Raw genomic sequence first — 23,390 nt, 5'->3', positions numbered from 1 at the left:
CGGATTCTGTGTCTCCCTCTCTCTCTGTCCCTTTCCCACTTGTGCTCGCTCTCTATCTCTCTCTAAAACAGATAAATAAACTTAAAAAAATAGTATTCCCTGACAACTTGGATTCAAGTATGCTCAAACAGAAACTATTAGTATTGTGTCCTACCTTAACTGAATTAGAGACTATTTGTTTTACAAAGAGTTCACTTAGGTTTGTTTTCATTAACTCATATGGGCCATTTAGGATGGGAAACAACCAAACTTTTAAGAACACATTTGACATCTAAAGCAACACCAAAAATCATGTGTAAACTTTGGACATTAAAAAATTTCTTCTTAGGGGCGCCTGGGTGGCGCAGTCGGTTAAGCGTCCGACTTCAGCCAGGTCACGATCTCGCAGTCTGTGAGTTCGAGCCCCGCGTCAGGCTCTGGGCTGATGGCTCGGAGCCTGGAGCCTGTTTCCGATTCTGTGTCTCCCTCTCTCTCTGCCCCTCCCCCGTTCATGCTCTGTCTCTCTCTGTCCCAAAAAAAAATAAATTAAAAAAAACGTTGAAAAAAAAAATTTCTTCTTAGATTACCCAGAACTTAAATAAAATAGTATTCCATAGATAGAACAATTATTATAATGGGAACCCGTTTTGTCATTCTTATTGCAGTGGTTTACCCCCTGGATAATTGTAGGCTAGGGGCTCTGAAGACTCTGAGTCCATGGGATTGAAGGGAAGGATAGAGCTGGCTGAACGAAAAACTGCTATGATAATCATATACATATTAATTTTCCAGGTAAAATGCTCAAAACAAAGGAAACCCAAGCAGTAAAAAAATGTGAAGTTTCCTATTCTTTGAAATCTAAACAGAATAATTTAATTCTAGAATAGCTCCAGAAGTTCAAGATCTGGCATGCTGGGTCATCTCTAATGCCAATCCTACCAGAGATCCAAGGGGAGAATTGAGGAGTGGTGTCCTAATCATTTAGCTTTGACATAAAAAGCTTAAGTCTCTACACCATCTCTACTCCTGCTGGTGGAACTGGTTTTTTCCTTTGTGTTGGTCTACAGTGAGAGTGGACTGTCAGGGAGGGAGAAGTTGGATAGAGGATGGGTGAAGTAGGGGATCGAGTTTTTACCTGACTAATGAGAATGCCTGTGACAATGGCCAGCTGGTGAAGTGTGCCAAGGGCGCCCCTGAGTGTGGTCGGAGCAATTTCACCAATGTACATTGGAACCAAGCCTGAAATTAGCCCTGCATAAAACATGAACATAAATGTGAATGCAAGTGCAGCTGGGACTATCTCAATAACAGTAATTTGGTTTAAGTATGGTCAGTATCCTGACTAAAAGTCCCTTTCAGAGTCTGTTGGAAGGAAGAGCCCTCGTCCCCAGTCTTAGACACAGTTAATGCAAAAAATATTTGTTGAGAAGACTCCAGATGAAGTTGTAGTTGAATATAGGAATGGAAAGAACTGATGAGTCGTGGATTTGGCAATCACTCATAGCACTGCCTTATTTAGTTAAAACCATGTTAAAATGGACTGTACATCATAAGGCCTTAAGTTGTCTTCAGAAAAGAGACGAAAAAATGCTTTAATAATATTCTTAATCCAAACTCCTGGTATGAAAGGAAATGAGCACTTATGTAGGCCAACCTTTTCACTTCAAAGAGAGTTTACCTGGGATCACAGTGCAACAGAGCGTTATCATGAGAACTACAAGCCCTGAGTGTCCACAACGTGCAAGTGCCTCAAGATCACTGTTAAAGTGATGAGCAGGGGTGTGGAGAGGTGGGAGAGGTTAAGGGGTTCAGGGGCTCTTCCTCCATTTTTCCAACCAGAGCAACCCATCTTCTTTATTCTCTCCCAAAACGGGCTTCAGAAAAGATTTTGGTGCTTAAAGGAATACAAAAAATTTGAAAAGCACTAGGCAATTCTGGCTTCTATAGCTTTCTTAAGTGCAGATGTCATCGGTCATGTTGGAGTAGCTGCCAGAGTATCCAGCCATTTGCTGAGTGCACAGGAAGGTCAGACACTATCAATAAGCAAGGCTGAATGAGATGTTTGGCATTTTCTTAAGAATTTAAAAATAATATTTGTTAGAGTCTTCCTCTTAGAGAGATTGTCTATAAAATGGAAATGTATGGCTTTTTTGTAAAAGATGCATTTGGAAACTTTTGATATTTCTTTTAGTGCTTTAAATCGTTCTAAGGTCTCACATGAACAGTTGCATGATTGAAATGGCATCTAAATTTTGGTTGACATTTACATGTGACTCTATTGTGTGGTCTGTTGATCTTAAATAAGAAGAAACCCCCTCCCCCTTTTTTTGGCTCTATTCCAGGCTGTACTCTCTGTGTAATACTTACCTTTATATCTCAAGAACATAATAATGTAGATAAGCTCACAGGTCTGAAGTGACACAAATTTAAAGTCCAAATGTATTTCCTATTATTTTCAGCAATTTTAATGCTCAGAACAGGACCAGGAATAATTTTAAAAGCTAGTTGGGGAGTACAAGTTACTTGGCTGTGCTAGTGTCCACAATGTTGACAGCATTTCTTTTCAATTTTGCCAAAATATTTGTGATTTTTTTCCTACTGTATGTTAAAAATTAGAGAGAGAAGAAAGAAGAATCATGATTTGGGCCTCCTCAATAGTGTTATTATTTGCATTTTACAGAAGGTTCAGTTAATATATCTAAGGCCAGGCCGAGACAGTGCCAGAATTGATACATGCTGAATGTAAATCTTGCCACATGTGGGTTGACTCTTCACCTTGATAAAGCTATCCTAACTTTTAGCTATTTATATTAACATTGAAAATAACAAAAAAAAATACTTTTAATTAAGTTATTAACTTATGGATATTTTAGACTTTTGTTTTACCTGATCATTGAAGACACATGAAACTATATAGTCTTTTCTCTTTGGAAGTAAATGTAAACATTTTATACATCATTTTGTGCTCTTGCACGTCCCCTCCTCCCGCGCCCCCAGCCCCAGTGAATATTAGTGCTCTGAAAGGCAGCTATGATTTGGGACAATGTAAAACCTTGGCTCCAAACCACCAGAATCAGGGCTTCACTTGCACTGAGAAGCTAAAGATTTGGCTATTGTAGAGATTAAGTGATCCTCCCTTTGTTCACACCCCCGCTGGTTAAATTTGCGTCTGAAAGTTTGAAACCTCTAAAAGTTTGAAAAGCTGTTCCCAGAACTAGTCATTCCAGATATTCAGATGTGAGGCTCACAGGGGGAGCATCCTTCATCCATTGTGAGCTCTTCAATCATCTGCTGCTGCGTGACTCCCTCTCCTTATGGTCACCGTCACTGTAATGCTTCACCCAACCATGTCTGGAATCCAATGGCTAGGGAATGTGGTCTGAGAGATGGGCCCGAGTGTCAAGCTCTTTCCAGAAAGGAGAGACAGAGACATAAGTGGCCAAATAGGCCCAAAGAGCTGAGTTGGGGGTTGCGGGTATAGAAGCATGCTACTGTCTCCCGCACAACAGAAGCGATGACAGCTAGCTTTTCTTGGCAGCTTGCTGTAGTCAGATCCTATGCTGAACATTTACATGTATTCTCACAAGTGCTTTACATGGTAGATATTATCTCTTTCGTTTAACAGATAATGAAACTAAGAGTTAAATAATTTATCTGAGATGATACCACTAGAAACTGCCATGAGCAAGAAGATAGCTTCACAACTCCCACTTACTGGTCCCAAACCTGCTTGACTCTGGACTTCAATTTCATGCTATTGCCTTTCCCTTTTGTGACACCACCTTAGGCTCAAAAACTTCCCTGCATGTTACCACATCTGCCGTTAGAATTTTTCAGACAGATGTGTGTGTGTGTGTGTGTGTGTGTGTGTGTGTGAGCACATGCACATGTTATGACTTACCACAATAGAGTCCTGATATACTTCTTCCTGAAATTATAAGAATGTGAGATGGTCCCAGTTTGGAAAACCCCATCAAGAGAGCTCCAGCTAATGAGAGAACATTTGCTACCAACATGGCTTTGATTCTGAAATTTTAAAAAGCAAGGATTATAAGTTCAGCATCAAAACTTGATAAAATTATTTGCCCTCAGAGTATGCTAAGGTATTTACCTAAGAGCAGTTATTTTAATTTTGCTGAAACAGCTAGTTGGGGATCTTAAACCATGACTGCTAGTTTGATTTATCTGTTGTCTAAAGCATTAACGATTAATGTTTATAATGAGAAAATCTGAGTTTCATGCACATGATCTCCACATTTTAATAGAGATGATTCAATTGTGGTGATGACTGATTTGCTTTAAGATAATACTTCTGAAACTTTTTCTTTTTTCTTTTTTTTTTTTCTTCTGAAACTTTTTCAAACAATTAACTAGTTAAGTTTTCTTCAAGAGGGCACCTGGCTGGCTCAGTTGATAGAACATGTGACTCTTGATCTCAGGGTGTGGAGTTCAAGCCCTACATTGGGGGTGGAGCTTACTTTAAAAAAAAAAAGAGTACAGATACCATTAAAAATAAAAATAAATAATTAAGTTTTCTTCAAGTTGATTGCTATAAGGCATAATTGCCTGTTGATAGCTATATTCAACACTGTAGTTGTAACTTATGACTTTCTTTCTTTCTTTCTTTCTTTCTTTCTTTCTCTTTCTTTCTTTCTTTCTTTTCTCTCTCTCCCTTCCTTCCTTCCTTCCTTCCTTCCTTTCTTAATGGTGCACATTTTTAGTTGATGTAGGTCATGTAAGGAACTTTCAAAGTTAAATTTCCTTTAACATGAATTACTTGGAAATAAATTAAAATATACTTTGACTTTAAGCCTTATCAAAGAGAATTATAATTATTCTTATTTTGACATCGTATGTCATATTTCCAGAATCAATGAATTAGTGTCAACCAAGGTAAAACATGTAATCAAGTTGACAATAGTAACAAAAATATCATTTTCAAAATTAATCATATGAAAATTAACATTTGCAGACATCTGATACTTTTACTCCCATTAAATGGAAAATTGGGGCACAAAAACCTCCTTTAAAGTTCAGTAGATGATGATAAGGACAATAAAAGAATCTAAATGGGTAGGTGTGGAAATATTTGTGCCAAAAACAAATGTCAGCACCTTGTTATATTCTATGTCAATGTTTCAAACTTGAATAGGTGAGCTTTTTCTAAACAAGTATCTTTAACGCCAAGGAGATTTTTTTTTTTCTGGAGAGTAAAACTATGTAGTCTTATTCTTCAGTGATTGCCCACAACTATAGGCTTAATAACATCCTCCAAGAGTCCACATCCTGATCTTCAGAACCTGGCAATACGTTACCTTATATAATAAAAGGGATTTTGCAGGCATGATTAAATCGAGGACACTGAGATAAAGAGATTACCTTGGATTATTCTGGTGGACCCAGTGATGGAATCACTAGTATTCTTATAAGAGGACAGCAGAGGAGAAGATAATGTGATGACAGAAGTAAGATTGGAGTAATGTGCTTTGAAGATTGAGTGAGGAGCCACAAGCCAAGCAATATAGGTGACCACTGGAAGCTGGAAAAGGGCACGGAAATGAGTTTTTCCCTCAGAACATCTAGAAGGAACCAGCCCTAAAGGCATCAAAATTGGCAAAGATGAAGTCAAACTTTCACTTTTTGCAGATGACATGATATTATACATGGAAAATCCGATAGACTCCACCAAAAGTCTGCTAGAACTGATACATAAATTCAGCAAAGTTGCAGGATACAAAATCAATGTACAGAAATCAGTTGCATTCTTATACACCAATAATGAAGCAACAGAAAGACAAATAAAGAAACTGATCCCATTCACAATTGCACCAAGAAGCATAAAATACCTAGGAATAAATCTAACCAAAGACGTACAAGATCTGTATGCTGAAAACCATAGAAAGCTTATGAAGGAAATTGAAGAAGATATAAAGAAATGGAAAAACATTCCATGCTCATGGATTGGAAGAACAAATATTGTCAAAATGTCAATACTACCCAAAGCTATCTACACATTCAATGCAACCCCAATCAAAATTGCACCAGCATTCTTCTTGAAGCTAGAACAAGCAATCCTAAAATTTGTATGGAAACACAAAAGACCCTGAATAGCCAAAGTAATTTTGAAGAAGAAGACCAAAGCAGGAGGCATCACAATCCTAGACTTTAGCCTCTACTACAAAGCTGTCATCATCAAGACAGCATGGTATTGGCATAAAAACAGACACATAGACCAATGGAATAGAATAGAAACCCCCGAACTAGACCCACAAATGTATGGCCAACTAATCTTTGACAAAGCAGGAAAGAGTATCCAATGGAAAAAAAGACAGTCTCTTTAGCAAATGGTGCTGGGAGAACTGGACAACAACATGCAGAAGAATGAAACTAGACCACTTTCTCACACCATTCACAAAAATAAACTCAAAATGGATAAAGGACCTGAATGTGAGACAGGAAACCATCAAAACACTAGAGGAGAAACCAGGAAAAGACCTCTCTGACCTCAGCCGCAGCAATTTCTTACTTGACACCTCCCCAAAGGCAAGCAAATTAAAAGCAAAAATGAACTATTGGGACCTCATCAAGATAAAAAGCTTCTGCACAGCAAAGGAAACAATCAACAAAACTAAAAGGCAACCGATGGAATGGGAAAAGATATTTGCAAATGACATATCGGACAAAGGGCTAGTATCCAAAATCTATAAAGAGCTCACCAAACTCCACACCTGAAAAACAAATAACCCAGTGAAGAAATGGGCAGAAAACATGAATAGACACTTCTCTAAAGAAGACATCCGGATGGCCAACAGGCACATGAAAAGATGCTCAACATTGCTCCTCATCAGGGAAATACAAATCAAAACCACACTGAGATATCATCTCATGCCAGTCAGAGTGGCCAAAATGAACAGATCAGGAGAATATATATGCTGGAGAGGATGTGGAGAAACGGGAACCCTCTTACACTGTTGGTGGGAGTGCAAACTGGTGCAGCCACTCTGGAAAACAGTGTGGAGATTCCTCAAAAAATTAAAAATAGATCTACCCTATGACCCAGCAGTAGCACTGCTAGGAATTTACCCAAGGGATACAGGAGTACTGATGCATAGGGGCACTTGTACCCCAATGTTTATAGCAGCACTCTCAGCAATAGCCAAATTGTGGAAATTGTGGTTTAATACTGGAGCGCCTGGGTGGCTCAGTCGGTTAAGCGTCTGACTTCAGCTCAGGTCACGATCTCGCGGTCCGTGAGTTCGAGCCCTGTGTCGGGCTTTGGGCTGATGGCTCGGAGCCTGGAGCCTGCAGCCTGCTTCCGATTCTGTGTCTCCCTCTCTCTCTGCCCCTCCCCCATTCATACTCTGTCTCTCTCTGTCTCAAAAATAAATAAACGTTAAAAAAAAAAAAAGAAATTGTGGTTTATATACACAATGGAGTACTATGTGGCAATGAGAAAGAATGAAATATGGCCTTTGTAGCAACGTGGATGGAATTGGAGAGTGTTATGCTAAGTGAAATAAGCCATACAGAGAAAGACAGATACCATATGTTTTCACTCTTATGTGGATCCTGAGAAACTTAACAGAAACCCATGGGGGAGGGGAAGGAGAAAAAAAAAAAAGAGGTTAGAGTGGGAGAGAGCCAAAGCATAAGAGACTCTTAAAAACAGAACAAACTGAGGGTTGATGGGGGGTGGGAGGGAGGGGAGGGTGGGTGATGGGCATTGAAGAGGGCACCTTTTGGGATGAGCACTGTGTGTTGTATGGAAACTAATTTGACAATAAATTTCATATATTAAAAAAAAAACTTAATAAAAAAATAAAAAGTAAATTGAAAAAAAAAAATAGAAGGAACCAGCCCTGCTGACACCTCGGCTTCAGCCAAATGAAACTGAATTTGGGCTTCTAACCTCCAAAACTGTAAGATAATTAATTTGTGTTGTTTTCAGCCACTGCTTAGGGTAACTCATTAGAGCAGTAATAGAAAAACAATGTATGTGAATTGTCAACTACTCAAAGGGAAGGAAAACAGTGATTTAGAGCTGACCAACTTCAGAGCTGCAGAACAAGACAGGGATATTTCTCTGTGAAGTGCCTTTTCTTTACACAAGGACAGAAGACAAACAAATTCAATAATTGACCTTAAGAAAATTGTTATTAGCTGGCTAGTCGTATATTCTATTAGGGAGAATATTCTATTAGGCAGAAAAACTCTTAAAAGAGATAGCCTGAAAGTACTTTTGGTGCCAGATTTCTCTTAAGTCCCTCTTCCTTAACCACCAAGGGATGCTAGAGCACTTTGTACAACTTAGAGGATTTTAACTTCTGCTCAGACGGGAGAAATGGCCAAGAATGAATAATCTAAAAATACATGACATTGTTGAATCAGGGAGAAAGAATATATTTCTAAGTATATTTCTTTAAATTTTGCTCTAAATATTCCTGTTAGCGTAGGCATTATCACTGTCATCCTGTCATCATCATTGTCTTCATCATCATCATCATCATCATCACCATCAGCATCACAGTAAGGCTACATTCAGGGCTTGCTTACTATGCGTTGGGCATTGTGATAAACCTCTGTGTATGTTCTCATGTAATCCTCGTAATGATGCTATGAGTTAGGTATTATTTTTTTCTTACATTGTAGATGGAGGGGGAAACATCTTAGAGGACCTAAGTAACTCGTTCATTTTCACACAACTATTAAGTGACAGAGCTGGGAGTTGATCTGTGTGAAATGAGAGGTTAATGTTTGGTTTTAGTGAGTTCCATTGTTTATATAAAAGAAAGAGTGTATTCAAATGCAAGGTATGTACACCTTATGTACAACTTATGGTAGCATGGATAGATTGCACAGATCGTGGTCTCCTCCACCATATCCTTGTAATTAAATTTTCAGAACACAGCCTCTGGAAAAATTGACCCTGAGAAGCCAAATCTATAAAACAGTGGCCACAGACATTTATTACCTATTTCACAATTACAAGGAAAAAGTTTTTAAAGCAGTAATAGAAATATACATTTTTCTTTATTTATTTTTAACTGATGGAGCAACGACCTGGTCAATAAGGAAAATCATGGCATTTATCAGTGACTCTTCCTAGAAAAATAGTTTTATAGGAGAGACTAAACCCTTTTGTCTTAATTTTGATGTTAAAATTATTAATTTGTGGCTCTTTTCATGGAGAATCATTTTTCTACTGAGAGCTGGAAGAAGCATCACTTTTAGTTTACCATAAGTCATTTGATAAATAATCATTTGACATGGTTTTGGGGTATGATCATTGTTGATGCTAAATTCTAAGACTTGAGAGGGCATGCATCTGTTTCCTTCAGTAGGACCTGAAATAAATGTTTTAGAGTATGTCACTGGACCTGCCAGAATCTCATCTCTAAATGAGATGACAATAAGGACTTAAGTTTTCTTTCTTTCTTTCTTTCTTTCTTTCTTTCTTTCTTTCTTTCTTTCTTTCTCTCTCTTTCTTTCTCTTTCTTCTTTCTTTCTTTTTTTCTCTCTCTCTCTCTCTCTCTTTTTCTTTCTTTCTTTCTTTCTTTCTTTCTTTCTTTCTTTCTTTCTGTAAGCTTCATGCCCAACTTTGGGCTTGAACTCATGACCCTAAGATCAAGAGTCACAGGCTCCACCAACTGAGCCAGCCAAGTGCCCCTTAAATATTTTCTTTAAGAATGGGAAGAGGTCGGGGCGCCTGGGTGGCGCAGTCGGTTAAGCGTCCACTTCAGCCAGGTCATGATCTCGCGGTCCGTGTGTTCGAGCCCCGCGTCAGGCTCTGGGCTGATGGCTCGGAGCCTGGAGCCTGTTTCCGATTCTGTGTCTCCCTTTCTCTCTGCCCCTCCCCCGTTCATGCTCTGTCTCTCTCTGTCCCAAAAATAAATAAAAAACGTTGAAAAAAAAAAAAAAAAGAATGGGAAGAGGTAGAAAATATCAGTAGCTGGTGAAAGAATTGGTTGGTTCATGTTATAAAATTTAACTTTGGTTAATTTTATTTTAGAAATAATCTAGAAAATTTTCCAATTACTGCTTAAATCAATTTGGTTCAAATTAAAATGATTTAATTTTTTTAAACAATTTAAGTCAGTTTATGAACCCTGTAACTTATGGATTCTAAGTTCAGCTAAACACGTGTAAATTGAGAAAAATGTGAGAAACTGACTCTTTTATGGTAGAGGAATGTCCTTTCAAATAAGAACAAGAATAAAACTTAGGTTATTAGGTTATTCAGTATTTAAGAAAACTTCTTACAGTCTTGTTATATAAAATCTCCAGTGCAAGAGGAAGAAATTTTCAGTACTTTAATAACCAGAGAGATAAAATTATAATTTAAAGTAGGAATTTAAAAAACTAAATTAATTTTAATCCAGAATTACTAAAATAGATGCCTATATCATTTACATCTTTAAATATTTTTGCATTTTCTAAATTGTCCATATTTGCATATTTATTTTTATCATCAGAAAAAATATAATTAATAAACAAAAGGTGGCATCAAAAAGTAGAAAATAAATCTAAAAAAACCCAACCATTTGATTTTTCTGATTTTTCTGATTTTATTTCCTCTCTCTGGGGGTGGGGGCAGAATCCCAACTTAGTATGTCACATGACTAAATGAAAGAAATTTGAGTCTGAAGGAGTTCCAGTGATGTTTTAAATCCAAAACACCTGGTAAAAACTAGAGTAAAGAAATGGAGACACTATTTGTTTCATCTCTGGTTCGGGCTTTGACATAGCAGTAGCAGCAGCTAGAAACCCAGGCCAACTGTATTGGGCAACTGAGAGTTAGGGATATTGGTTTGACCTTAGGACTTGACTGATCCAAATGCCAAATTCTAATTTGAAAATGAAAAACTGGGGGTCTGAGAAATGGAGTGATTTGGGGAAGCAAACAATGGATTCCCTGGTTAAAAATTTCACTCTTGGCTTTTCTATAGTTCTTGAGTTAACCATTTGTGTAGTGGTTTCTTAACATATTTTTAAAACTAATGAATTTAGAGAATCAAAGCATTTCTGTGGAAATACACACCAAATTCAGTTTTGCTATGAATGCTTCCACAACTAAGCAGACTAGGGCAAGAGCTTTCTCCATTATTCAGTCTAAAACCAACCTAACTGATAGGGTCATGAATTGAAAAACAAACAAACAAACAAACAAACAAGCAAACAAAAAACAACTTCAAAACTATTCCACAAAAGGAAAGATGATTTCTTCCTAAACAAAGTCTTAACAAACCCCAAATACTAGTTTCCATGTTTATGCTTATTTATGAAACTTGCCTACCTTCCAAGCTGGTCTCCAAGCCACCCACCAAAGAAGGATGCAATCATTCCACCAACTGCAAAGCTAGACACAGACAAGGACCAGAGCATGGTAATGAGGCTAGTAGATGTTGTAGTCTCTTCCTCCTCCAAAGAGGTTGGTGTTGAATCCCTTAGGTGTGGGATTGTGGGCAGGTCATTTGTACTGTTGATAGTATAGTTGTTGATAGCTTTTCGGTCTTCCAGTGGAATACCCAAAACATATTCATAATGGGATATTATTACCTGGGGAAATAAAATTAAGAAAAATAGCTCCAACATCTCATATACTCTATACATTTTTTCTTTGTTTTTCCTTTAGAATGTTTGTTAGATGTTTAAAAGTGTCATCCCAATTATGTGTGTTATATACATGCAGTCACAGATAGATTTATTTACAGTTGACCATATCCTGTAAAACAGAGGTCGCAAATTCCAGTGCCTACAGGAACTAGGCAGCAACAAATAAGTGAAGGAGAACCTTGATAGCTAGGAGAACTGAAATACAGTCTCTACTATTGAGACTATAATAGTAAGTGGGCAAGGTTATAGCACTGGAGAGCATTTGCCTCACCTAAAGGAGGAAGCTGCAAATGTGAGATTAGTGTTTCATGACCTTTAATTTTTAAAAAGAAGCCAGAAATCTTGGGGTGCCTGGGTGGCTCAGTCAGTTAATCATCCAATTCGTGGTTTCGGCTCAGGTCATGAACTCTTGGTTTGTGAGTTCAAGCTCTGAATCGGGCTCTGCACTGGCAGTGTGGGATTCTCTCTGCTTGGGATTCTCTCTCTCTGCCCCTCCCCTGCTTTCTCTCTTTCTTTCCTTTTCAAAATAAATAAATAAATAAATAAATAAATAAATGGAAAGAAACCAGAAATCTGTATTTTTATATAAAATTCTTTAAGTTTTAAATGCAAGCAGCTATTCAAATGGAAAATATTCTGCAGGCTAAAAAGACTAGGTGCTGTATCCTTGCTAGAAGTATGCTATAAATTTAGCAATAAACTTCCTGGCAGCCAGCTCAAAGAGAAGAAAACAATCCTGTATCCTGATGAATTTCAAAGATAAAAACAACTCAGTGGCCCCTCAGAAGGTGTTGGAACCTGAAGGAATTTTTTTCTTCTGGATCCCCACAGAGTTCGGTGTGTAATATAATGAACAATTCTCAGAACTAAATTTCACAGCACCATTATTTTATCATGTGTTTCTGAAGAGGCAAAGATCCTACCAAAATATAATTTAGTAAAGGCACAGCCTTCAGGCTTCCTTCTTTGTCCTTCCTCTCAGTGATGGTTTGGTCACTATTGAGTGGTCTGGGAGGACCTCTGACAAGGACCTGGAATACAACTGACTAGGTTGCCAGTCATAGGGTAAAGCCCTATGTGGTAAAGTCAACTGAGTGAGGGAGGGAAGTGACGTCCTCTTATGATAAAAGAAGTCTGACCATGACATTACCTCATTAGCAGACCACTCTATAGGGATAATATACATAGAAAAAAGGCTAGAAGGAAACATCCAAAATGTTCTCAGCTGTTTGCTCTATGTGGTAGAATAATTATAGATGATTATTTCTAACACTTTCTGTAACAGGTATGTGTAGCTTTTTGTTTTTCTTTTTTAATTTCTTTTGAGAGAGAGAAAAGGAGAGTGTGTGCATGTGCACGTGTGGGCAAGTGGGGGGAGAGGCAGAGAGAGAGGAGAGAGAATCCCAAGCAGGCTCTGTGCTGTCAGTGCAGAGCCCTACTCAAGTATCGATCTCATGAACCATGAGATCATGACCTGGGTTGAAATCAAGTCAAACGCTTAACCAACTGAGCCACCCAAGTGCCCCTGTATAATTTTTTATAATCATAAAAAAGTGTGACTTTAAAATACCCTAAAATAATGCCAAATGTCATCCCACTAACAAAAACAAATGAAGCTGAATGATTATTATTCTATAATGGTGTTTAAGTGGCTTGTTAAACACAGAAAAGAAGGGCTCTAGATAAGGCACTAAGCCGGATGCCAGTCGGGGATCCTGTTTTCAAGTCTGGCTCTAGGACTTGGATTGAAGGAGGGGAAACCTTAGACTAATTTCCCCTCTCCTTCCCTGGAGAGGATGGTTTAAATAGAATGTGAAAAGATCTTCCACAAAAAAGAGGCTTGCTGATTCTGAATTATGGTGATGTTGAACCAAATTTCAAGAAGCCTGGTAAATTGGCATGAGTTGTCATCACTCAGAAAAAAAGCCATGACCCCCAGCATTATCATCTAAATCTCTCACCCTCGGCAAGACCGTCACACCCATGAGAATATTATATGGCACCTGACCAAAGCACATCTTCTGGTCCAAGGAGCAGCCCTTCCAGGGTTGTATATTCTATACATACGATCACAGGTAGATTTATTTATTGTTGACCATATCTGTGGCCAGCACACATTTTCCATGGAGCCCAACATTGTAAGAGAAGCAGATGAAATATGATTTATTCATAGAAGGCACCCAACAAATGCTTGCACTTTCACCTTCTGCCACTCCTTCCCCCCACCTTCTCTCCTCTCTTTCTTTACTCATGGAACACTTTATTGAACCCCGTTATGCCAATGACAGGAAGAGGAATGAGACATCAATCCTGACCTAAATGACCCGACAGCCTTCATTAGAGCAAGGGGGGTGAATTCCTGGTTTCCCCACTTACAAGCCATGGGAGCTGATAAAAATGACAGCCCTCTCCTGTTTATTCATTGGATACCAGAGTAGGGATGCACAAAATAAATGAGAAAAGTTATAGAAATTATTCAATATTAAAAAAAAAATACCCATCCAAATAGTTATTATGGAGAAAATCCAAATTTTTATTGGACTTCTTGACTATTATTAAATAGTTTCATATTATTTTTCTTTGAATTAGCTATGGGAGACAGAAGTAGGAGGAAGGACTAGGACGTTTTTAGTGTTAAGTTTCCTAAAGGTTTTCAACTGACCTAGAATTGGGTATAATAAGGTTTTTAGAGGTCCAACTAGGGAGAACATATGTTAAAGTGCCCGATGCACAGTGAGTTGGTGCTCAGTAAAAGTTAGTGCACTAAAATCCTTCTATTGCTTCCTCTTATTCCCTGGCATTTTTCATTCATTTTTCCACTCACATATGGTGGGGGGCTCTGAATCAAGGCTGCAATAAGCTCTTCAGTTTTTAAAAACAACATCAATAGGCATGTGGTATTCTGGCTAGAGTTTTCTGTGAGCTCAGCAAACAGCAGAGTCAGAGATCAGGAGTTGTTTATTGCCCTTTCTTTCTTTGTGAGGGTGATAGAGGAGTCAAGGCCAAGTTATCAGCTCTGAAACCACGCACATGGTGCCTGACAGAATGCTGGGATTACCCTGTGTTCTCCACGTGGGCACACTTTATCTCTGTGTATGAGGAACGCAGATCTTTCAGTCACTGACAGAAATCGCCACAAAGAGAATTGAATTGTACATGTTTCACTTGCCTCTTGAGGTGCGTTGATCACGCCAATATCATATCCAAACTGGAAGGAACCTAGTGCAGCTGTGACGACAGCGAAAACCAAAGTCCCGGTGACCTGTGGGGAATGAAACACAGGGCTAGGAAACACTAAGCAATTTCAGTTACCTGCCATCCTGTCGGTCTGCAGCTTGGATTTCTGACAGGCTCCACAGGCTGGTTCTTGATCCTTGATACTCATTCACAGTATGCCTTATGTTCCCAGCAGGCGTCATTCATACAGGAATGTAAAAGCCATTCATCATGTCCTCTACACTGTTAAAGCTGAGAGAAGTTTGGGACAATTTCTTCCAAGAGAGGAACGAAACATCCTTTTACACACACACACACACACACACACACACACACACACAAATATATATATATGTATATATTTAAGATTCAAAATCAGGACTGAGGACTAGAATTGCTACTGACTGAAGGCAACTGCCATGACAGAAACAGTCAGTTTATATCATTGGGAGAAGTCAAATAAGACACCAGTAACAAAGAGATAGGGGGCGCTCCTGGGCATTGCTGTTGTACAAAACCACCTCAAAACTCATACAAGAGGCATAGGCCAGGCTTTATCACAACCACATCACCTTCCATGTAAGGATAATTTTCAAGATTTGCAACTAGTTGAACCTAGAGCTATGGATTAAAGCGTGTTCTTTTCTTCCCAACTCCATGTAGCTACAAAAAACAGTGTAGAAAGGAACATTTATTCCCTTCAACTCAAAATTACACGTCTGACCATCTTAGAGAAATCATATCATACATATGGAATCACGTTTCAGGATATTTGATGAAGCTGTGTGTGTGTGTGTGTGTGTGTGTGTGTGTGTGATAGAAAAAATTGTAGAAAGAACCTAAATGTCATTCAGTGGAAAATGGCCAGATAGACTCAAATACATCATAAGACCTATAACTCGCTATGCTGCAGTTAAAAGGAATAATGTGACTGTTATGTACTGACTTATTGTTACGTGACAAATGAAGCTGTGTAATCTCATTAATATTTTTTTAAAAAGGCTTAAACCCGAGTATTCTTTGATTTGTGCATGTTGTATGTAAGTCATAGAATATTTTCTTGAAGAAAAAATAACAAAAGGATGATCGTTGAGGAGGAATATGAGACTAGAGAAGAGGGTATTTTTTCTTTTATTTATACTATGAGTCATTTTATGAGGAAATAATTTCATATATAATTACATAATTTAAATGTTTAAATAAATAACATGGACTATTGTAAAAATTCCATTGAACAAATGAATGAGTCATATCAACATGGATTCCAGTTCCCACTCTGATATTTAGGGAGTATGTGACCCAAGCCACTTCTCCTATAGGATCCTCAGTTTTTCTCTAAATTGGGGGATCATTGTAAACCCCTACTCCAGCATGAAAAATAGCTTATTAGTCAGGTCCCCTCATTCCCTAATAAAGCTAGATTTCAGAAATTTCAGTGTCCTCATCCACAAAGTATAATCACAGAACCAGCCCGAGAGCCCTTGAGGTTAGAGTCTAGTGGTCTTATAACCAGACCCGAGTTAGAGAGCTTGTTACAGGTGTAGCTTCCTGGAGTTCATCCCAGACCTATTACTGGGTTGGACTCTCTGGGGAGAGAATTGGGAATCTGTAGGTTTGTCCTCTTTCCACTAATTCAGAATCAAGTTCAGGTGGCACCTCTGTAGACTTTTCTTCCCAGCAACCTCCTTCCCTGAAAGGACTTAAAAACTTTCCCCAAAGATATGATAATATTATATATGTATATCTTAAAAGAAGCATATATATCTCATATAATATGCATTATATATTGAGATATAAACCATATGTATATTTATACATATACATAATAAAATAATTGTAAATAAATTCAAAGTAAAATGTACATGTGTGTATACATATACACAATATGCTACATGGTGTATGGGATTACCAGAGATTTTGAATTATCCTTTAACATGTAACTAGATCTCTAATACCTAGTGCCTCAGGCAGCCAAAGCTAAAATGGGTTCCATTTACTTGGTTGGTGGTTTTTCCTCAAATCCTTTTTCCCCTTCAGCTGTTTCCAAGGACAGGGAATTTCATCCTTTCATTTTATTTATAGGGAGTAACCAGCAGCAGCAGTGAGGGGCCCAGTGGGCACCTCGAGAAGGCTTCAACTCACTTCCCTGATAGTGTCTATCACTACAATCTAGACAATCTGATATTAGGTGCAATGCAAACACAGCTTCAAGGCCTGATACTGAATATTTATGCCTAGTGCATGCCTATTCATTGCTCTATGTGTATCATCTCTTTTAACTGCTCTCAGTTTTCTCTTATTTGTCTAATAAATGAAACTAGTTTATTATCTTAAAGTTCTTGTAGGTCAAGAGTCTGGTATGAGTCTCACCAGACTAAAATTAAGATGTTGGCACGTTGTGTTCCTCTCTGGAGGCTGTGGAGGAAAATTCGGGTTGATGGTAGAATTCTGTTCCCCATGGTTGTAGTATCTGTGTTTTTGTGCTGGCTGCAAAGTGAGGGCCATTCCGAGCTCTAGAGGCCACCACATTCCTTGGCTAGTGGTGCCCTTCCCCTGTCTTTGTGGCCAGAAATGGGTCAGTCAGGCCTCACGCTAATCCTGACCACTGCAGAAAAGTCCTTCCCTTTGAAGAATTTGTGGGGTTAGATTTGGCCTAGCTGGATAATCCAGGGAAATCTCTGTATCTTAATGACATTTGTAAAGTCCTTTTTGCCATTTAAGGTAGCATATTTACATATTCTGGAGATAAGGTAATGGCCATCTTTGGAGAGCCATTTTTCTACCAACCACACTTCTCATGACAGCACCATCAGCATCCCTATTTTATAGGTAACTAGACTAGATTAAGGTCTCAGAGGCAGTAACTTGTACAATAATGACATGGGTCCAGACCTTATGCTTTTAACTAATGGGTTATTTTGCATTTTTCATCAGTCAGAAATAGGCATTCAAAATTCAAGACATTCAAAATTTCATCTAGTTGGCCAGATAAGGAACAAACATCTAAAAATCTAGGATCATTGTCTTTCTCAATAAAAAAAAATATATATCTGGGTTGCCTGGGTGGCTCAGTCAGTTAATCGTCCGACTTCAGTTCAGGTCATGATCTCACAGTTTGTGGGTTCAAGCCCTACATCAAGCTCTGTGCTGAAAGCTCAGAGCCTGGATCCTGCTTTGGATTCTGTGTCTCCCTCTCGCTTGGTCCCTCCCCCACTCACACTCTGTCTCTCTCAAAAATAAATAAACATTTAAAAAATATATTAAGAGTGCACATATTTATAGAATTTGCAAGTGTGACGCTGAAACCAAATCACCAATAGTGCCCAGTTTCAAGTTCACTTTCCCACTACCCACCACACAAATCCCCTCCTTCCTCATCTACCCACAGAAAACTTGTGAAGTTTCTGTACAAAAATACAAAAGGGCCAAGGTTACTCAACTGCTCATCTACAACTCAGTTGAAGAACCTCATGGCCTTCCCACCACCAAATCCAGGGCCATGATATACTCACCCAATTTCTTCCCTTCATCTCCTTTTCTTCCTGTGGCAGAATGTCCAAGTACTTGGTGTCTTAGTGACTGCCCTTCCCACTCCATCCCTGGGCTTCTGCTCTCTGCTGGCTCTCTCCTCCTGCCCCCACCAGACAATCATATAGTTCCTCTCTTCTTATTTTAACAATCCAACTAGTCACCATGCCAATGGTGAGCAGGGGTGCTATGGAAATGGAAGTTGGTGGTGAAGGTGGTGGCAGTAGCAGATCTGGTCCCCCATAATCTCCATCGGCCCGCCCCTGCCACTCCAAACAGCGTTAGCTGCTCCTACATTACTTTGACAAAAACGAAATTTAATTTTCAGAGATCGAAGTTCTCTGGAGCTCCAGTCCCATTACTTTCTAATCACATTGTTCTAAGTCATTACTGCAGCAATTCTGGGGCTGCCCCTAAAACCAATTTCTCATTTTATAGGAATAACAACAACAAAAACAACAAAAAGGAACTGTGAAGGAAATAGTTTTTAAACATTTAGAAATCTTAGAGTGTTCTTAAAGTCCTTGTCCTCTGGTCTTCCTGGCTTCTTTTTTAGAGTTGGCTCTGGTCTTGTCATGCCAAGGGAAGCTGCAGTCTCCCCACTTTAGCTTCCTAAGATGGAAATTTCATCTAGTTGGTCAGATAAGGAATAATGTTATCCATTTGAAGCAGGTCACTTGAATTCCCAACTGAAGCGATAGTTCTAAATATAGAAGTCTCTGGAGCTGTTTGATTTCCTTCCTTCCTTCCTTCCTTCCTTCCTTCCTTCCTTCCTTCCTTCCTCTTTTTTTTTTCTCTTTCTCCCTTTCTCCCTTCCTCCTTTCCTTCCTTACATTCTTTCCTTCTCTTTCTTTGTTTTTCTCTTATTTCAGGTTTAATTACCCTCTCTGAACTTCACTTTAAACCGGTTCTTTGCTTCCCATCTTTTCTTTTTCAGTTGTGAAATGAAAACAGATAACATTTATAGTCAATCTTCTGTGTGGTTTGGCACTAAGCTTGGTCAAAGAAAGTTTTGTTTATGAGAGGGAATACGTCTGAAGACTGCTACCTTTGAATTAGCTTGTTAACCCCGTCCATTAAATCTGATGCCCAAGAAACTGACTCAAGGTTAGGTACATAGGAGCTAATGAAAACAGTGAGAACTTAGGATCTTACTCTGTACAGGTTCTAAATGGTCGCCTGTTCTTTCAACAGCCTTGTAAGTAGTAATTATTATTATCCTGTCACATATGGAAAAACCAATACACAAAGGGTAAGGAATTTGTCTGAAGGCTAAATACCTACAAAATGGCTGAAGATCTTCAAGACTTTTCTCTTGGCTTCTTCATGGGCTACAAGATATCTTAGAATGACTACCTTCACTTAGAGCTTAACACTTTTAAGTTAGAGAAACTAGATTCCACATCCAATTAAAAATCTGCTGCTGGATAAATGTGGAAGTATGTAGACTAGGCAAGTGGCTGAATTCTAACATAAAACAAAATGTAATGTTTAATTTGTGGCTTAGAAATCAAAAGTGTTTGTTAAAAAACAGATAGACTTAGAATTCAGGAATCCTCAAAGAGTCCCAGCTAGGCCTTTAATAACCCTGAGCCTGTTTCTTTGCCAAAAAAGTGGGTATAATAATAGTTAATGCATAAGATTATCATAAAGATTAAACAAGATACATAATATGGTCTTTCTATAAACAATAAAAGGGCTATAAAACAACTGCATCTTTAATCACATTAGGATCTCATTTATCTCTCTTGTCAACCAACCACCTTTCAACTTTTCATACATCGCCAATAATCTTCACAGCAATACTACAAAGTGCAGGAAGTTATCTTCATTTTGCAGGTGAGGAAATCAGAGCTCACAGAAGATTAAGCAATATTCCAACTACAATACAGCTAGTAACAGATATTCTAGTGTTGGAACCCAGAGCTGGTGTTTGTAAGCTCTCACCGATAAACGCAAAAGCAGATTTTCAGCAGCTACTGATTGACTGGGTCAGGAGGAAAAGCTGATGTCTTCCCTCTAAACTGCATGACTCCAAATGCAAACCTAAAGGTGATCTTGCATCCAACTTTAGAAAACCCCACGGGCCTCTCAAGCCATAGGATTTTCAAGCTGAAAGGGACCTTAGAGAACAGAGGATTCTAGTCTAATTTCTTCATTTTTTACTTGAAGAAAATGAGTTCAAGTCTCTTGTCTGAGTTATATAGTGCATTATTGGGCATATCCAATGTGAGAACTCAGGTCTCCTGACCCTCAGTTCCATGTTTATCCCACTTCTTTTAAAGTCTGGGCAGATTTACAAAGCTGTAACATTGTGCTTTCCAACAGTTCGCATTATTTCTGGGTTCCATTATTAGGCAATTCCTTAGTTCTCAAGAAAAGCCCTATGACAGTTTCTCAAGCTCCCAAAGGGAATTTAATCATAGTTCAAAATGAAGCTTGAGCACTTACTACGTGCCAGACACTGTGGTAAGCACATTATCTTCCCTTTTGCAGTATCTTCCAAACTCTAGTTATTTGAATACTACCTTTATTATTTTGCCAAATCTACATACCATCTGTATAGTTATTAACGTAATATTTGTCTTTATGTCATCTTGAAAGTGTTAACTGCTTTAGCTTTATCCTGGGCTGTGATAGGAAATCAGGGTGTCCTAGGTATTTTTAAAATATGCATCACGTAAATACATAACTATTAGCATTAACAGTCATCTGAACTCTGTAATATTATCTCATTTAAATACCCCCAGACCATAAAAAACTATTGTTATCCCTGCATATCCTATATCATATCCTTCTATTTTATCCCAATATGTTCGCATTTTGTCACAATATAGAAAACCCAAGCTTGCTTAAACAACTCTGGTCTCATGGCAAGTAAGTAGCATCACCATACTCTAAATCCAAGCCTGGCTAACTGCAAAGTCTTTGCTCCCAGCCTCGTCACTTACTGACATGAAGAAGTGCTTACAGAAAGTTACATCAGGTCAGAACTTTAGGGGTCCTACTCTTCCAGGGCCACAGATTTACCCACATGTATGATTATGTGCAGGGGTGGGTGAGTTTGGTTGGGGAAAACTTATAAGGGAACAACAGCACTATGACCTTTTTCTCTTTAAGTTTTTATTTTGGAAAATATCATATCTACAGAGAAGCTGAAAAAGTAGTGCAATGACCACTCCATAACCTGTGTTCAAGGATGGTTCACATTTACACTTGTTAAACTTGCACTGTGTGTGTGCGCACGCGTGCATGCACACGTATGTATGTATATCTGTTGTTTTGTTGGAATCATTTGAAAAGAATTTGCACATACTAGTGCCATTTCATTCCTAAATACTTTAGCATGTACTCGTTTAGAACAAAGACATTCTCCTACATAATTATAATACCATATCACACCCAAGAATGTAATAGATATACTAATATTATCTAATAAGCAGCCCATTTTCAAAATTTCCCAACTATCCCCATATTGTCCCTTACAGCTCTTTTCTTCTTTCCAGGATCTAAGATCACCTGTCCCATTTGGTTGTCAGTTCTTAGTCTCCTTTTATCTAGAACAGTCCTTCTACCTCTTGTTTTTCATTCATTGTCATTTTTTTTTAAATTTCAGACCAATTTTCACGATTAGTTAGATTCAGGTTAACCTGCCCCTTTTTTTGCACATTCCTTCAGTAATATGGTTATGCAAAATCACTTGAGAAAAAGTTACACAGATTGGTCAGAAAATAGAGTAAATATCCTTAAAATCCTGAATAGATACATGATATAAAATCCTAAATAAAATATTTATTTTAGCAGCCAGATGAACTATCAGTTGGCCAGGAGAAGTAGCTTTGATCTGTGGTAGCAACACCCAACATTCCCCAAATCCTCCATATGGTCACCAACTTGAACGAATCCCCCTATTCATTTCCTCAAGCCCATTTAAAATAAACATAATGCTGTTTTACCTTATCTTTTGTCATTTTACCAGTTGGAGTCCTCCTCTGAATTACAAGTCCTGTAGTGAGTGTGGCACACGCAGCTGGCCAGCCCCTGCCTTTCTCCAGCTTTCTACTAGTTATATATTAGAGGAGGAGGAGCAAGGCAAGGAAGCCGTGTGGCCATGTAAAAGTCCAAATCTAATCTTGGCAGAGGCTGATATTGATGAGAATGTAATCAATAAATGCTTTGTCTTAGTGACTTGTGGCTTCAATGCCTGTGCACCAGCAAAAGAAAATTGGAGTAGGTCCCTTAGGCATGAGTTACAAAGCAGAGATGGTCACACTTTAAGACACGTTAAGTATGCCAGTAATCAGAGATAGGTGAAAAAAGAAATCGTTGGGGTCCTTTGTAGAAGGTAAGATGTGCTGGGCCAACATACCATGCTGTGGGGATGACAAAGACAGGGAGAAGGGAGGACACTCCACTCTGCCCCATAGAGAACCAGAACAGTGATGTTTGTGCTTTCCAGCTGGGTTTGTGTAGCCAGAGGCCATTGCAGTCTTGAGTGGTTCACCTGAATGAGCTTTGGAGAGCTGTGAACTTGGGTTTGAATCTCAGCATTTACTGGTGGTGTTATTAAGCGGCTGGCTCACAGTGACTTTTCTGTGCCTTAGTTTTTTTCACCTAATAAAATGAAAATAAGAGAACACACGTTGTTTTGTCGCGTGGATTAAATGTCATAGAAAACTGCTTAGCATAATGCATAAGTGCTCAGCAGTGTTGGCTATTATTATTATTGTTTTGGTGTATGTCAAGAGACACTCGTTGGAGTGGGGTTCTTAAATAAATCTGCCCATATGGCTTGAGTTTGTGCCCTTCTGTGTCTCCTGTATGATATTCAGTCCCTATGGGAGCCCAGGTGGCATCAAAATTGGTTGAACTTGAACTGTGTTTGGCGACGATTGTCACTGGCTCCACTGAGGCTCAGCTGGAACCAGGTCCTAGGGAGGAAATATAACAGAGAGTCCCCCAAGCCAGGGATGTTACAAAGAAACAGACAGTGATAAAGTGAAGAGGTAAAGGAGACTCTGATTTCATGTGTCTTGTATTTTGCTGTCATCCTT

At 38.6% G+C, this 23,390-nt stretch overlaps 1 protein-coding gene across 1 annotated transcript in view; it reads right to left on the bottom strand.

Moving 5' to 3' along the window:
* The window catches only part of SLC2A2 (solute carrier family 2 member 2), a 30,687-nt gene extending 8,380 nt beyond the window's left edge, over window positions 1–22,307 (bottom strand). Inside the window, exons 1-5 of the mRNA XM_007077081.3 lie at window positions 22,293–22,307; window positions 14,762–14,854; window positions 11,273–11,535; window positions 3,881–4,005; window positions 1,115–1,230 (exon numbers count right to left, since the gene is read on the bottom strand). Of these exons, the coding sequence (XP_007077143.1) occupies window positions 1,115–1,230; window positions 3,881–4,005; window positions 11,273–11,535; window positions 14,762–14,854; window positions 22,293–22,307 (612 nt within the window). The remainder of the gene's footprint in view (window positions 1–1,114; window positions 1,231–3,880; window positions 4,006–11,272; window positions 11,536–14,761; window positions 14,855–22,292) is intronic.
* Between the last annotated feature and the right edge of the window lie 1,083 nt (window positions 22,308–23,390).

The sequence above is a fragment of the Panthera tigris genome, chromosome C2, assembly GCF_018350195.1.
Source record: "Panthera tigris isolate Pti1 chromosome C2, P.tigris_Pti1_mat1.1, whole genome shotgun sequence".
In the NCBI taxonomy this organism is placed as follows: Eukaryota; Metazoa; Chordata; class Mammalia; order Carnivora; family Felidae; genus Panthera; species Panthera tigris.
This window is presented reverse-complemented; position numbering and strand designations above follow the sequence as displayed.